General features: G+C 41.6%; 1 protein-coding gene across 3 annotated transcripts in view; it reads left to right on the top strand.

The window, feature by feature from the left end:
- ZFP69B (ZFP69 zinc finger protein B) overlaps positions 1 to 6,527 on the top strand; it is a 12,732-nt gene extending 6,205 nt beyond the window's left edge. For 2 of the 3 annotated variants that reach the window (XM_040469785.1, XM_040469787.1), the window contains 2 exons: positions 260 to 355; positions 4,397 to 6,527. In XM_040469785.1, coding sequence (XP_040325719.1) covers positions 260 to 355; positions 4,397 to 5,562 — 1,262 coding nt within the window. In that variant the 3' untranslated portion in view covers positions 5,563 to 6,527. The remainder of the gene's footprint in view (positions 1 to 259; positions 356 to 4,396) is intronic. The other variant, XM_040469786.1, reaches the window with a different exon arrangement.
- Positions 6,528 to 13,448: the final 6,921 nt, after the last annotated feature.

The following is a 13,448-nucleotide window of genomic DNA, read 5'->3' on the forward strand; positions in this document are numbered from 1 at the left end:
ACCTGGCTGAAGTCGGACGCTTAACCGACTGCGCCACCCAGGCGCCCCCAAAATCTTTTATTTCTAACCAAAGTGTTAGCTTGGGCTCTGGGTTGTGTTGGAGTTTTCTAGTTCCTTCTCAATAGCAAGTCAGGATTGCTGTGGTCTTTTCTGCCCTGGTCTTTCTACTCTACCCCTCAGCAGGCCTGAATACCAAAAAACTATCTTTAAATTCTTGGGATGACCTCAGCACATGCAGTGTTTTCTTCTTCATGAGCAGGATGTCAGCTCTCCAAACCTGGTGTGATTTCCCAGTTGGAGAAAGGAGAAGAGCCATGGCTGATCGAGAGAGAGGTTTCAGGAGGTCCACGTTCAGGTAAGAGCAAGGCAGTTGGGGTCTTTTGTCATGTTTGCTAGAAAGCTCCACTTGAAGCCTTCTCCAGATTGTGGGGAAGGCTATGCCATCTGGATGGGACCTGACCTGAAACCTGATTACCACCCTGTTACCCCTTTCCTGAACTTGCCTTTTCTTGTTAGTTTCTCTGGAGTCAGAGGAAAAGAGATGCCTTTCTTATCAGGGTTAGTTGCCTTAACTAATTCTCCTGACCCAGTTGCATGATTTTCTTGTTTTCTCCAGCATTTCAAACCTTGTCCTGATGATAGCTTCTTTCTCCTGTACATTCAGGTATTCGTGGATCTCCCCTCATTGAGTACAGCACCCTTCACCGGATTCCTATGTAATTTTATTATGGATTTTACTCTTACATGATTCTGGTTAAAATTTTTTCCTAAATCTTATTCTGTGATCATAGCTTCAATTCTGATTCTCTTTTTAACTTGTGTAATTTAGATTTTTATTTCAGATAACTTATGCCTCTTTGAAAAATCACCACAGAATTCCTTCTGACCAAATCAGATAGCTTTTAACAACCTTCTTCATCTAAGAACAGTAATAATGACAGCTTTTCATCAGGCTGGCCTCTGTGAGTCCTGTGCATACATTAGCCCCATCTTACAGACGAGGAAAAGAAGGCTCATAGGTTAAGAAATTTGTCCAGCATCACTTAGCTACTGGTTGGTGGAGTCAGTATTTGAATTCCAATCCTTCTGACTCCATATTTTGTGTTCTTATGGCACGATTCTACATGGCAGCATTAGGTTTCTAGACCTTGCTGCCTTTCCTCCACAGTTTTTATCTCCTACATATCTCTTACTGCTTTTTCAATGCTTCTCATCAATATCCTTTTTTTTTTTTATGATGTTTATTTTTGAGAGAGAGAAAGAGAGACAGAGTACAAGCAGGGGAGGGGCAGAGAGAGAGGGAGACACAGAATCCGAAGCAGGATCTAGGCTGCGAGCTGTCAGCACAGAGCCTGATGTGGGGTTTGAACCCACAAACCATGAGATCATGACCTGAGCTGAAGTCGGATGGTTAAGGGACTGAGCCACCCAGCCGCCCTCATCAATATCTTTTCTAATGCAGATACATCGTTTCCACTTCTGTTAGGACAGGCTACACTACTATAGCAAATAGACTCTAAAATGTGGCTCAAACAGAATATCTTGCTTGTTCGCTGGTCTGGGGGAACTGTTTAGTTCAATGGACAGTTCTTTTCCACCTCACGCATCTGGGATTGAGATTTCTTCTACATGGTGGCTCTGTCATTCTCTAGGGCCTCCTCATCATCTAAGTATAGCCAGCAGCAGAACGAGGGCACACAGGGAGCTCATCTGGGATGGTTTTCTTTTAAAAAAATTTAATGTTTATTTATTTTTGAAGGAGAGAGAGACAGAGCATGAATGGGGCACAAGCAGAGCGAGAGGGAGACAGAATCCGAAGCAGGCTCCAGGCTCTGCGCTGTCAGCACAGAGCCTGACCTGGGGCTCGAACACGCGAGCTGTGAGCTCATGGCCTGAGCCGAAGTCAGAGGCTTAACCGACTGAAACACTCAGGCATCTCACATCTAGGAGGTTTTTACAGGGCAGCCTGGAGTGGTTCACATGACTCACTCCGATTCACTTACGGGAGAAACCTTTGTCACTTCGCTCAAATCCAAATCAAGGAAGATGTAGGTGTGTGTCCAAAAATGAGAAGAACAGATTTGGTGCATATCCGGCAATTCCTGCTGCAATCCCTGAGGGGTCTCTGTCTTGTACGCTGCTATTCCGTAGCTGCACAAATGTCCACAAATGCGTTGTGATGGTTTCAGTTGTCCCTTGAGACCTGTATTCTCCATATTTTCCTGGTATTAGGACATCTCTATCTAGATGCACTGTCGTCACTTCAAGCCCAATACATCCAAAAACAGAAACCATTTTCTCTCCCAAATTTCTCATCCTGACTCCTCCTATTCTTTCATTCTCAAAGACCAGAAATCATGATATCAGCAAGAATGCATTATGTTTTTCTACTCTCAGTTCTTCCCTCATTCCTCATGGCTTCTTCTCTGATAGTACCTGCTAGGTCCACTTCTCCTCTTCATACGTGCTGATGCAGTGCTAGGCCAAGTTCGCATCATCTCATGCCTGTTACTCTGATTTTTAGTTGTATTTGTTGATATTTTATTATTTTTCTGAATCATTTTGAATGTTACTATCAGAGTTGACCTCTTGAAATATGACATTTATTTTGTCCTTACCCTGAAAAGAAAAGTTAAGTAACTCCTTATCCCCTGTAATAAGTGATGTCAACATCTCTGCTGGCTTTCTAAGTCCACTCCAAAATTTACCCAGCTATTCCTGAGCACTTTGTATGTGCTGTTACTAAGGTGAGATTAGAAATCCTGGGGAATAAGAGTTTGTTGTAGACAGGAAATATCGGTGCTTTAGCATGGCAGGGTCCAAATGGATGGAAGGGAACAGAAAGAGAATTTCCTTCACGCAAAACTGTCCCATGTATCCCATGTATAGTCCATATAGTCTCTGTCCTTTAAGATTTTACAGTATAGCTAATAATGTGTTACACATAAGAAGCCCATTTTTCACCTTGTATATACAGATACAGGCAAAAATTATGAAGATTGATAAAAATCCAGTGAACTTGTAGGGAAGGGCACCCATGTTTACCGAGAGCACACATACCCAGAACCCAATAATTCCTCTTTAGTAAAGCCTATGAAATATTGACAGGAGTGTACGCAAATGTATGCATGATGATAACATGAGAAACTGGAGACAACCTAAATATTTTTCAGTAGAGAAGAGTCAAGTTATGGTATGTCCATCAATGGAATATGAATATCAATGCAGTGGTATGTATTGCACTTGTTAAAAAGAATAAGATAGGGGTTCGTGGGTGGCTCAGTTGGTTAAGTGTCTGACTCCTGATTTCGGCTCAGGTCATGATCTCATGGTCCATGACATTGAGCCCCATGTCAGGCTGTGCGCTGACAGCACGGAGCCTGCTTGGGATTCTCTCTCTCCCTCTCTCTCTCTACCGCTCCCCCTGCTCACACTCACTCTTTCTCTCAACATAAATAAACTTTTTTTTTTTTTAAATAATGAGATGAATCTAAATGTACAGACATGGGAGGGAGCCTACAAGATAAAGTTGAGTTAAAATACAAAACAGATGCACCTAGGTGGCTCAGTTGGTTAAGCGTCTGACTCTTGGTTTTGGCTCAGGTCATTATCTGATGGTTCATGGTTTTGGGACACATGTTGGGCTCTGCATTGACAGCACAGAGCCTGCTTGCGATTCTCTTCTGTCTTTCTCTCTGCCCCTCCTTGGCTCTCTCTCTCTTAAAATAAAGAAACTTAAAAAATACTTTATGCAGAAAAAAAAAAAAAAACCCAGATGCAGAGCTATATGTATACTATGATCCCTTTTTTGTGCAAATGTATATTTATGACCATACATAAATACACACATTCACATATACATATTGTTGGGAATGTCTGAATGGATGCTTTCCAAAATCCTAAGAGAGTAGAGGGAATGGGGATGAAATTGAGAGAGGCTATCCCTCTTTAGTGAATGAGTTCCTATATTATTTAACGTTTTAATATGTAGAAAGTATGGATTAATACTTGAAAAAAACTTTTTTTAAGAGGGACAATTTTGTCATAGAAGTACGGGCTTGAGATGATATGGTGCTAGAATACTGTGTTCCTTAATCTTATCTCTTGATATTTGCCCTTACAACAATGCTCTCTTCTTAGTGCACTTCCTCGAATTCACATGGATGAACTCCTCCCAGTTCCTTAAAGTCCCCTCACATGCCCTAACAGCTTCCTTCCTTCGATTTCTTCATTTCCTTTTATATTAGCTCTCTAGGGAGCAGAATTACATTTGAAGATAGTCCAAGGTTTCTATGCCTAGTACATGTTCATTTCCCCCCCTCCTACTCTCACTGTGGCCATTTATTTTTTAAAGTACACTGAATATGCGTCATTTGTATTTTGGGATTTCTTCCAGACTTGGAGAGTAAAGCAGAAACCAAGGAGTCGGCCGTAAAGAATGATACTTCTTGGGAAGAATTACACCATGGCCTAATGAAGGAACAGTCCACAAGAGGAAGCACCTTATATTCCACATTGGGAAGAATCTCCAAATGTGATCAGTTAGAAAGCCACCAGGAAAACCAAGGAATGGGTGAGGGGCAAATCCCCTTGATGCACAAAGTACTCACTCAGGAAAGAGGCCGAGAATCTAATAGATTTGAGAAAAGTATTAATGTGAGCTCAAAAGTTATTCCAGGACCAGAAATTTCTCCGAGAAAAAAAGACCATAAATATGATGTATCTAGAAAGCGAAGTAGATACAATTTAGATTTGATTAATCATTCAAGGAGTTATACCAGATTGAAAACCTTTGAATGTAATATTTGCGAAAAAATCTTCAAACAGCTCATTCACCTTACAGAACACATGAGAATTCATACTGGAGAGAAACCTTTCCGATGTAAAGAATGTGGAAAAGCTTTTAGCCAAAGTTCATCCCTTATTCCACATCAGAGAATCCATACTGGTGAGAAACCCTATGAATGTAAGGAATGTGGAAAAACCTTCAGACATCCATCATCTCTTACTCAACATGTTAGAATTCATACTGGGGAGAAGCCCTACGAGTGTGGGGTATGTGAGAAAGCATTCAGCCAGAGCATTGGGCTGATCCAGCATCTGAGAACTCATGTTAGAGAGAAACCTTTTACATGCAAAGACTGTGGAAAAGCATTTTTCCAGATTAGACACCTTAGGCAACATGAGATTATTCATACTGGTGTGAAACCCTACATTTGTAATGTATGCAATAAAACCTTCAGCCATAGCACATACCTAACTCAACACCAGAGAACTCATACTGGGGAAAGACCATATAAATGTAAGGAATGTGGGAAAGCCTTTAGCCAGAGAATTCATCTTTCTATTCATCAGAGAGTCCACACGGGAGTGAAGCCTTATGAATGCAGTCATTGTGGGAAAGCCTTTAGGCATGATTCATCCTTTGCTAAACATCAGAGAATTCATACTGGAGAAAAACCTTATGATTGTAATGAATGTGGAAAAGCCTTCAGCTGTAGTTCATCACTTATTAGACATTGCAAAACACATTTAAGAAATACCTTCAGCAGTGATATGTGACATATGTGCAACATCAAAGACTCCTCCTAATGGAGCAAAAGCCTCTAAATCAGAGGCTTTTTGACTTTTTGGTTTCAAGAAGCAATGATTTTTTTTAATGACTTGATGCAGTGTTACCACTATCAGTTTTGCCATATTAAAGAAACCACCTGTCATCAACATCGTTTCAGAAAAGAAAGGGCATTTTAATATTTTAAAATATAGGAGGGATAGTCAGTAGGAATAGCCCTTAACATTGAATTAAGTTAGCCTTATGAAAATCCCCCAAATTTGTCCTTATTTGTCTCATTTCATTATGGGCCAATGGAAGGTTCATCGTGGCAAGTTACTGATACTTGGATTGGCTTTTGAGAATCACTGTTTTAAATATCTCTTAAATAATCAGACTAAAATATAGTATAACTTTTTACTCTAGCCCTTTATATGGCTAGAAGAGGCATAGATAAAAATAACTGCCTGGCTCATTTCTACAAGAAATAATATTAAAGGAAGCTTTCCAGAATTGATAGATAACCTACTATTACAAGGGATACTTAAGTATATTTTATGGTTTCTTGTAGAGAATTGGCAAGCTTTCATAAAGAGCCAGATATTAAATATGTTAGACATTGTGGGCCATATGAGCTCTGCCAGAGCCACTCAACTCTACCATTTTAGTGTAAAAACATCTAAAGAAATACATAAATCAGAATATCTCAACCTTGGCTCTTCTGATATTTGGGGCCAGATACTTTGTTTTGGGAAGCTGTCCTATGCACTGTAGTGGGTTTAGCAGTATCTCTGGCCACAAAATGCCGGTAACTAGATGCCAATAGTCCCCCCACCCATTGTAACAACCAAAAACATCTCCCAATATTGCTAGAGGTGCCCTGGGGGTCAAGATTGTACTTGTAAAGTACTTGAGAACCATGGACATAAATGAATAGGTGTAGCTCTGTTCCAATAAACTTCATTTAAAAAACTGGTGTTGGGTTGCATTTAGCCCGAGAGCTGTAGTTTACTGTTCCCGCTATAGAGTACATAAATGACTGTCCCCCCCCCCCCCTTGCCCCTGAATAAGCACAGCAAGAATAGGGGTTGAGTAGTGTTATTTTTTTTTTTATCTGATTCTGGAACTTTTGATATGTCCTTCTATAATGTCATATCAAAAGGTTAGAAATTTTATATAATCTCTCAAAACAGTTCTAGCACTCAAACATATAATAGGACCTAAGGAAGTTTATCATCACTTATTTGACAATGTTTTCCCTATGATGTGACCTATCAAATAAGCCTAACTTGTCAAAAAGACTTCATTTAGAAGTTGAATTTTGGGAAGTTTGAAATATCAGAAGGTTTAAAAAAAAAAATATCAGAAGGTTTTAAAGCATGTGTCTAAATAAGATTATAGATCATTTTAAAACAATAATTATAATAATTATCTATTTAGCCAAGGTGGCAATAAGATTCTAAAGGAAAATGCAGAGGATTACATAGTTGTTAAAATTTAGCTTAATGTTGAAAAAATTCAACTTTAAAAACAAAACTTTTTTTTCAGGCCGGTTAAAGATATAGAATAATCTTTGTTTACAACATAGACCTAAGAAAACTGACATTTTAACAGAGAAAAACCAAATTCCAATCTTATACTGGTGTACTTCCATATTAAGACTCCTTTATTTCAACAAGGTGAATTTTTAAGAATAAGTAAATCAGTCCTTCCTTTTTCCTCCCTACCATCTCCCATGTTGATACATACATTTTGAGACAAGGACATCCAGGGTGCTGCATGGATCTGAGTCTTTGTGGTGGGTGCTGTGATGTGCTGACCAGAATCCCCATCAGGAATAAAGGACTCTCAGCTGTAGAGATCGTGGCCAACAGTCCTCAACTCTCACATGCCATGAGGGGTCACCTTAACTGAAGACAGCTGCCTTGCCAAGGCATACCCTCTTGCCAGGTTGTTGCAAACAATGACTTATAGAAGTCCAGCCCTTTCGCCCTAATTTAGAGTGATTCTGAAGGGTAATCCAACTTTTGGAACTCCTCAGAGAATCCATGGAGTCTTGTGTTGATATTGTATGATCGTTCAACTTCTGCCTAATCTTGCTGTCTTACTCTCCCTTCTCCAGGCGTTGGTCACTCCCTAATAAACTTTTTTACACATTAATCTCCACAACCGTAGTCCTAACCGCACACAAAATTTCTTAACAAAGATTCCCTTCTCACAAACATACAGGCTTTCCTTTTTACATTCAGATTTTGATCTGTTTTTCCTTTTTAAATAAACAGTCTTGCTTTCCTTGAATTACATCTGTTTGTTCTTAGATTACCCATAAAATTCATGAGGCATTAGAGTTCTAAGGGTTTTTCCCCCCTTTCCTGACAAATTTTGCAATGGAGATAACATGAACTTATTTGAATTTCAGTAAACATAGAATAAAAGTTTTACATTTAATGCTGAAATTCTAAAGACCTATCCATTTGATTAAACCAACAACCTTAAATTAATTCGCTTTAATACCTAATTAAAGATCTAATTAAGACCTAATTAAATACCTAATACAAGATCATGTGAACTTGTAAAACATTGGGTTAGTTTCTATCTTTGAGTTTTAGAATGCTCAATTCTTGGGGTGCCTGGATGGCTCAGTCAGTTGAACATCTGACTCTTGATTTTGCCTCAGGTCATGGTCCCAATGTCGTGGGATTGAGCCCAAAGTTGGGCTGTGCACTGGGCATGGAGCCTACTTGGAATTCTCTCTCTCTCTCTCTCTCTCTCTCTCTCTCTCTCTCTCTCTCTTTCTCTCCTTCACCCTCTGCTCCTCTCCCCCACCTGTGTGTGCTCTCCTGCTTAATGCCCAATTCTTACAAACACTTACCTTTAAACCAACTAAATAGAGCTCTTTTACAAATTAATTTTAGCAATACCATTGGGAGGTACAGAAAACATCTCACATAACATTCATGGACACAGAAACAAGTACATGAACAAGATGCAAACAAAAGCTGAAAGGCCCAATTTCCAATTGTCTCCTTTTTACAAAACAAATTTAATGGCAAGATGGTATTATAATTTATGGATCCATTAATTGGTCATTTTTCTCTGTATTTGTGGCCAAGCAGCATTGCAAAAACTGATGGCTTGATTTTAGAGAACACAGCTGCATGTGGGGATCAAATCGTCATTTCCCAGTTTCCACTTAGCACACAGCCAACTTTATCCAAAGATACCAAAAGATGCAACAATAAGCAAATTGTGAGCATTGGTTCCTCCCGAACAGTCAGAGCTTCATCGACTCAATCAAACAGCTTCCTCATCAGCCTTTTCTTAATCAACCAGGAAAGGGAGGCTAAGAGAACCCAAATACCCTATTTGGAGGCATCTAAATGGAGGAATAAATCTAAGAGCCAAGCCAAACGGGGAAACGAAAGCTCACAAGCCCTCCGTATGAAATATTCACCAAGAGACATCTGTCCAAACCAAACCCAGACCTGTTTCCTTGCCACAAGAGTTAAATTGAGCACTGAGGGGCGCCTGGGTGGCGCAGTCGGTTAAGCGTCCGACTTCAGCCAGGTCACGATCTCGCGGTCCGTGAGTTCGAGCCCCGCGTCGGGCTCTGGGCTGATGGCTCAGAGCCTGGAGCCTGTTTCCGATTCTGTGTCTCCCTCTCTCTCTGCCCCTCCCCCGTTCATGCTCTGTCTCTCTCTGTCCCAAAAATAAATAAACGTTGAAAAAAAAAAATTGAGCACTGAAAGCTGGCAGCTCAAGCCTAACCAGGGTGGACTGGAGCCTGGGGACAGTCCCCGGGACAAAGAGCCTAGGTACTGCTGGGACTCATCGCTGGATTCCTGTTACAGGCTGAGGGCTGATGACCCATGGGCAAAGAGCTCCTGGATGGCTCCCCAAGTTTGTAACCGAACCCAAGTTTATCCATGGGATGGGCGACAAAGACGATCAGATAATGGAGTATGCAGCAAGGAAAGGGTTTATTCGAGAGGCAGCAAAATAAGGAAATGGGAGGGCAAATCTTAAATCATCCTCTCCAAGGAGAGACAGGGAGGTTTAAAGGCAAACAAAAAGGGTAACAAGTTGCAGTTGAGTTTATTACCCTGCAGCTGCAATTAGTCCCCTTAACTCTTTGGTCACTGTTTTCACTAATTTTCTCAGAATAATGAAGATGTAATACTTACTCATGGGTGGTGTTTGGAGGTGGGAGGAGAGCACCAGCATGGGCAATTCAGTACCTAATACTATAGAGCTAAAATAACGTTTCCCTGTCCTTCATTACAGGGATAACATAGAGGATTATTTTTGTTATTTTGAGTCCTCTTTGTGTGTGCTTTTCCCTAATTAGAATCATGGTTTAGCTGTCTTTTGAACTGCAATTGTTTTTCACTGAACATTAGGTTGTGCTCAGATCCTAAGCCTTCATAGCAGAGTGGTGAAGAGTTTGCATTCAGAAATCCTAAAAATATGTATTCAAATTCCAACTCTACCACCCCCTAACTTTGTGATCTTAGTCAAACTTATTTTTTCATCTGTCATTTAAAAAAATTTTTTTAAATGTTTATTTACTTTTGAGAGAGACAGAAACAGAATGCGAGTGGGTTGGGGCAGAGAGAGAGGGAGGCACCGAATCCCAAGCAGGCTCCAAGCGGTCAGCATAGAGCCCAACGCGGGGCTCGAACTCATGAGCTATGAGATCATGACCTGAGCTGAAATCGGACGCTCAACCAGCTGAGCCACCCAGGCGCCTCTGTCAAGCGGCATTTTTAATAGGCACTACACAACACATTTATTATGCTAGGTAAACATAATCATTCAGAAACAAACCATTAATATTGCATTTTGTGTGTTTTCTCCTTGTTATAAAGTAAATGCTCATTTATGAAAACACAGAGATGTGTAAAGAAAATAAACATGACAGAACCTAGATATTACCAATGTTAAAATGTTGGTGGAAAAAGACAACGTTGTCTGGTTCCATTTATATAAAGTATCAAAAGTATGAAATTCAGTGAAACAGAAAGTAGACTAGTGGTTCCCAGGTTCTAGGTGGAGAGGGAAAAGGGGAGTTCTTGTTTAATGGGCATAGAATTTCAGATTTGCAAGATGAAAAAGTTCTGGAAGTCTGTTTCGCAATATGAATATAGTTAAAACTATTGAACTGTAGGGGCGCCTGGGTGGCGCAGTCGGTTAAGCGTCCGACTTCAGCCAGGTCACGATCTCGCGGTCCGGGAGTTCGAGCCCCGCGTCAGGCTCTGGGCTGATGGCTCGGAGCCTGGAGCCTGTTTCCGATTCTGTGTCTCCCTCTCTCTCTGCCCCTCCCCCATTCATGCTCTGTCTCTCTCTGTCCCAAAAATAAATAAATAAACGTTGAAAAAAATAAAAAAAAAAACTATTGAACTGTACACTTAAAGGAGGTTAGATGGTAAATTTTATGTTACGTTTGTTTTGTGTTTTGTGTTTTTTTTACCACACACACACACACACACACACACACAATTTTTGCATGTATGTCTCTACAGCAAACACATTCTAGTACCCAGTTTGAAAAATTCTTCCAACCCACTTGCACCAATGCCATATCACGTCTTCACTCCCTTTACTGGTCATGTCCTCCCTTCTCTCCCTATGCAGCTTTTAGTGATGCAGGTGCAAACACCCTCCACTCCATATATGTTTATTGTTAACGCCTTTACTCGGGGCAAGAGCATTTTACCAGTTGGATTACTTCCTGGATCCTGACTTTCTATCTTTTGGTCTGGTAATTTCCTACTGTCTTGCCATCTCTTAGATGCCTTGTCTATGACATTATGTTATGGGCACCATAACATGGGCAGAACTGTGTTATGGGCAGAATTGCGTCCTCCCCACTGCCCTGCCCCCTGCCAAATTCATATGTTGAGACCCTAACCTTCACCTCCAGTACCTGAGAATGTGGCTGTATTTAATCCCATATTTAAGTGATTACATTTATTAATTACTTTAAAGAAGCGATTAAGATAAATGAGTCATTAGGGTATGCTCTAACCCAACCTGACTTATAAGAAGAGGTGTCCTTATAAGAAGAGGAAATTTGCACACAGAGAGACACCAGGGGCCTGCAAGCACACAGAGGAAAGACCATATGAGGACATAGAGTGAAGGCAGCCATTAGAAAGCCAAGGAGTAAGTAGAGCTTCGGGAGAAACCAACTCTGCCGACATAGGCAGGCCTGGTCTGAGGATTGGGGCAGAGGGCAGGGGATGGAGGGGTTCCTGCAGGACCAGCCAAGAGGGTCCTTGGCTTTGCACAGGATAGAAATGAAACTCAAGCCAGGAGAAAGTGATAGCAGACTTTACTGAGTAGCGTAAGTGATAGAGCATAGTAGGCAGAGTATCTGAGAGGTTCGTAAAGGGAGAAGTGAGTCTGCCTGTTGCTGGGGGTAAGCGGTCCAGGGTATGTGTTCTTTTAGGAATCTAGGTCCGATCAAAGGAGTGTCAGGTGGACAATAGCTGTTACTCTATAAGTCACTGAAGATAGGGATTATGGGTGCCAGTGTCAACGGAAGTTTGTTCAAACCTCATGTCCTGAAGCTCGGGATCTGGTTCTTCTTAGATGTTATCAGGTATATGGGGGCCTAGGATGAAACTCAGAGAATGAATAACTTTCTTGCTTCCCCCCTTGGAGTGGGAACATAGCTTCCTTGGTTTACTCAGATGCAAGGTGAAATACAGAACAGAAGTAAATGGGGCCTGGCAGAGAAATAGCAGAGATGAAGCCTGTCTAAAATAGAGTCCATTCAGTTTCCCTAACTCTGCTGAGACCTGGATCCTGGACTTCTAGCCTCCAGACCCGTGAGAAAATAAATTACTGTTGTTTAAGCCACCCAGTCTGTGGTATTTTATTGCGGCAGCCCTAGCAAACTAATGCACTCCTCTAAGAACATTAAAAGTAAATATTCCAGACTTTAGTGTTTCTTGTTTTCTGAGGTGGGTTGATATAAATATCTTAGCTCCACCATTACTAGAAAGAGAAACTCCAGTCATTATCCCATTTTCACACACTGCTTTCCCTTTCCTCATAGCCCTCATCATCATCTGGGGTGCTACCTATTTTGTAAATTTATTACTGTTAAAAAGAAAACCACAGGCTCCAAATGGACCCATTATACCGGGGCTTAATACCTAAGCTAATTGTAGTTCCAACCACCCCCAGAAATGTAGTCTTAACAAGTCAATCAGGAGATTCCTGATCTAGCACAAATGAGCTAGTATGTCATATGGGCCCTCCCCAACCCCCAAAGGAAAATGAGTTAATCCCCCAGTTAGACCCTGGGCCCTAGTCCCTAAGATAAGGTGACCTTACCGGGACCAATCCTTTCTTTTCTTTTGCTAATAACTTCCTTGTCCCACCCTCCCTCCTATAAAAACCTATTTTATACAACTACCTAGTGCTCCCTTCCAGTTGCCAGATGGGGATGCTACCCCATTCCGTGAATCAATAAAGCGAATTAGATCTTCAATTGTACTGGGTTGAATTTTTGTTGTGTAACATTATCTATTTAATTCCCCATGCATTAAGATCCAAAAAAGCAGGGACCATTCTGATAACTGCCATATGCTTAGAGCCTGTAACAATGTAGGACGGACGACACGCACTCAAGATACTTGGTGAAGGAATGAATGACTGAATGACAAGGGGTTTCCCCACGGAAGAGTTGGAGGGCCAAGTGGCCTCTCAGAGGCCGCCTGGCCCGGCGCGCGGTGGGCCGGTTGGCCGCTGCCCCCGGGGTCTAGGCGCCCGCGCGCGCTCCGCCGCTCCAGCGCCGGGTTTTGGGGTGCGCCGGCTTCCCGGGAGGGGGCGGGCACGGGGCGGCCCCTCGTGGGCGGAGTCGGCAGCTGGGCGTGCGGGCCGCCGG

Source organism: Herpailurus yagouaroundi, unplaced genomic scaffold (assembly GCF_014898765.1).
Source record: "Herpailurus yagouaroundi ecotype Mexico unplaced genomic scaffold, PumYag 77, whole genome shotgun sequence".
Classification (NCBI taxonomy): domain Eukaryota; kingdom Metazoa; phylum Chordata; class Mammalia; order Carnivora; family Felidae; genus Herpailurus; species Herpailurus yagouaroundi.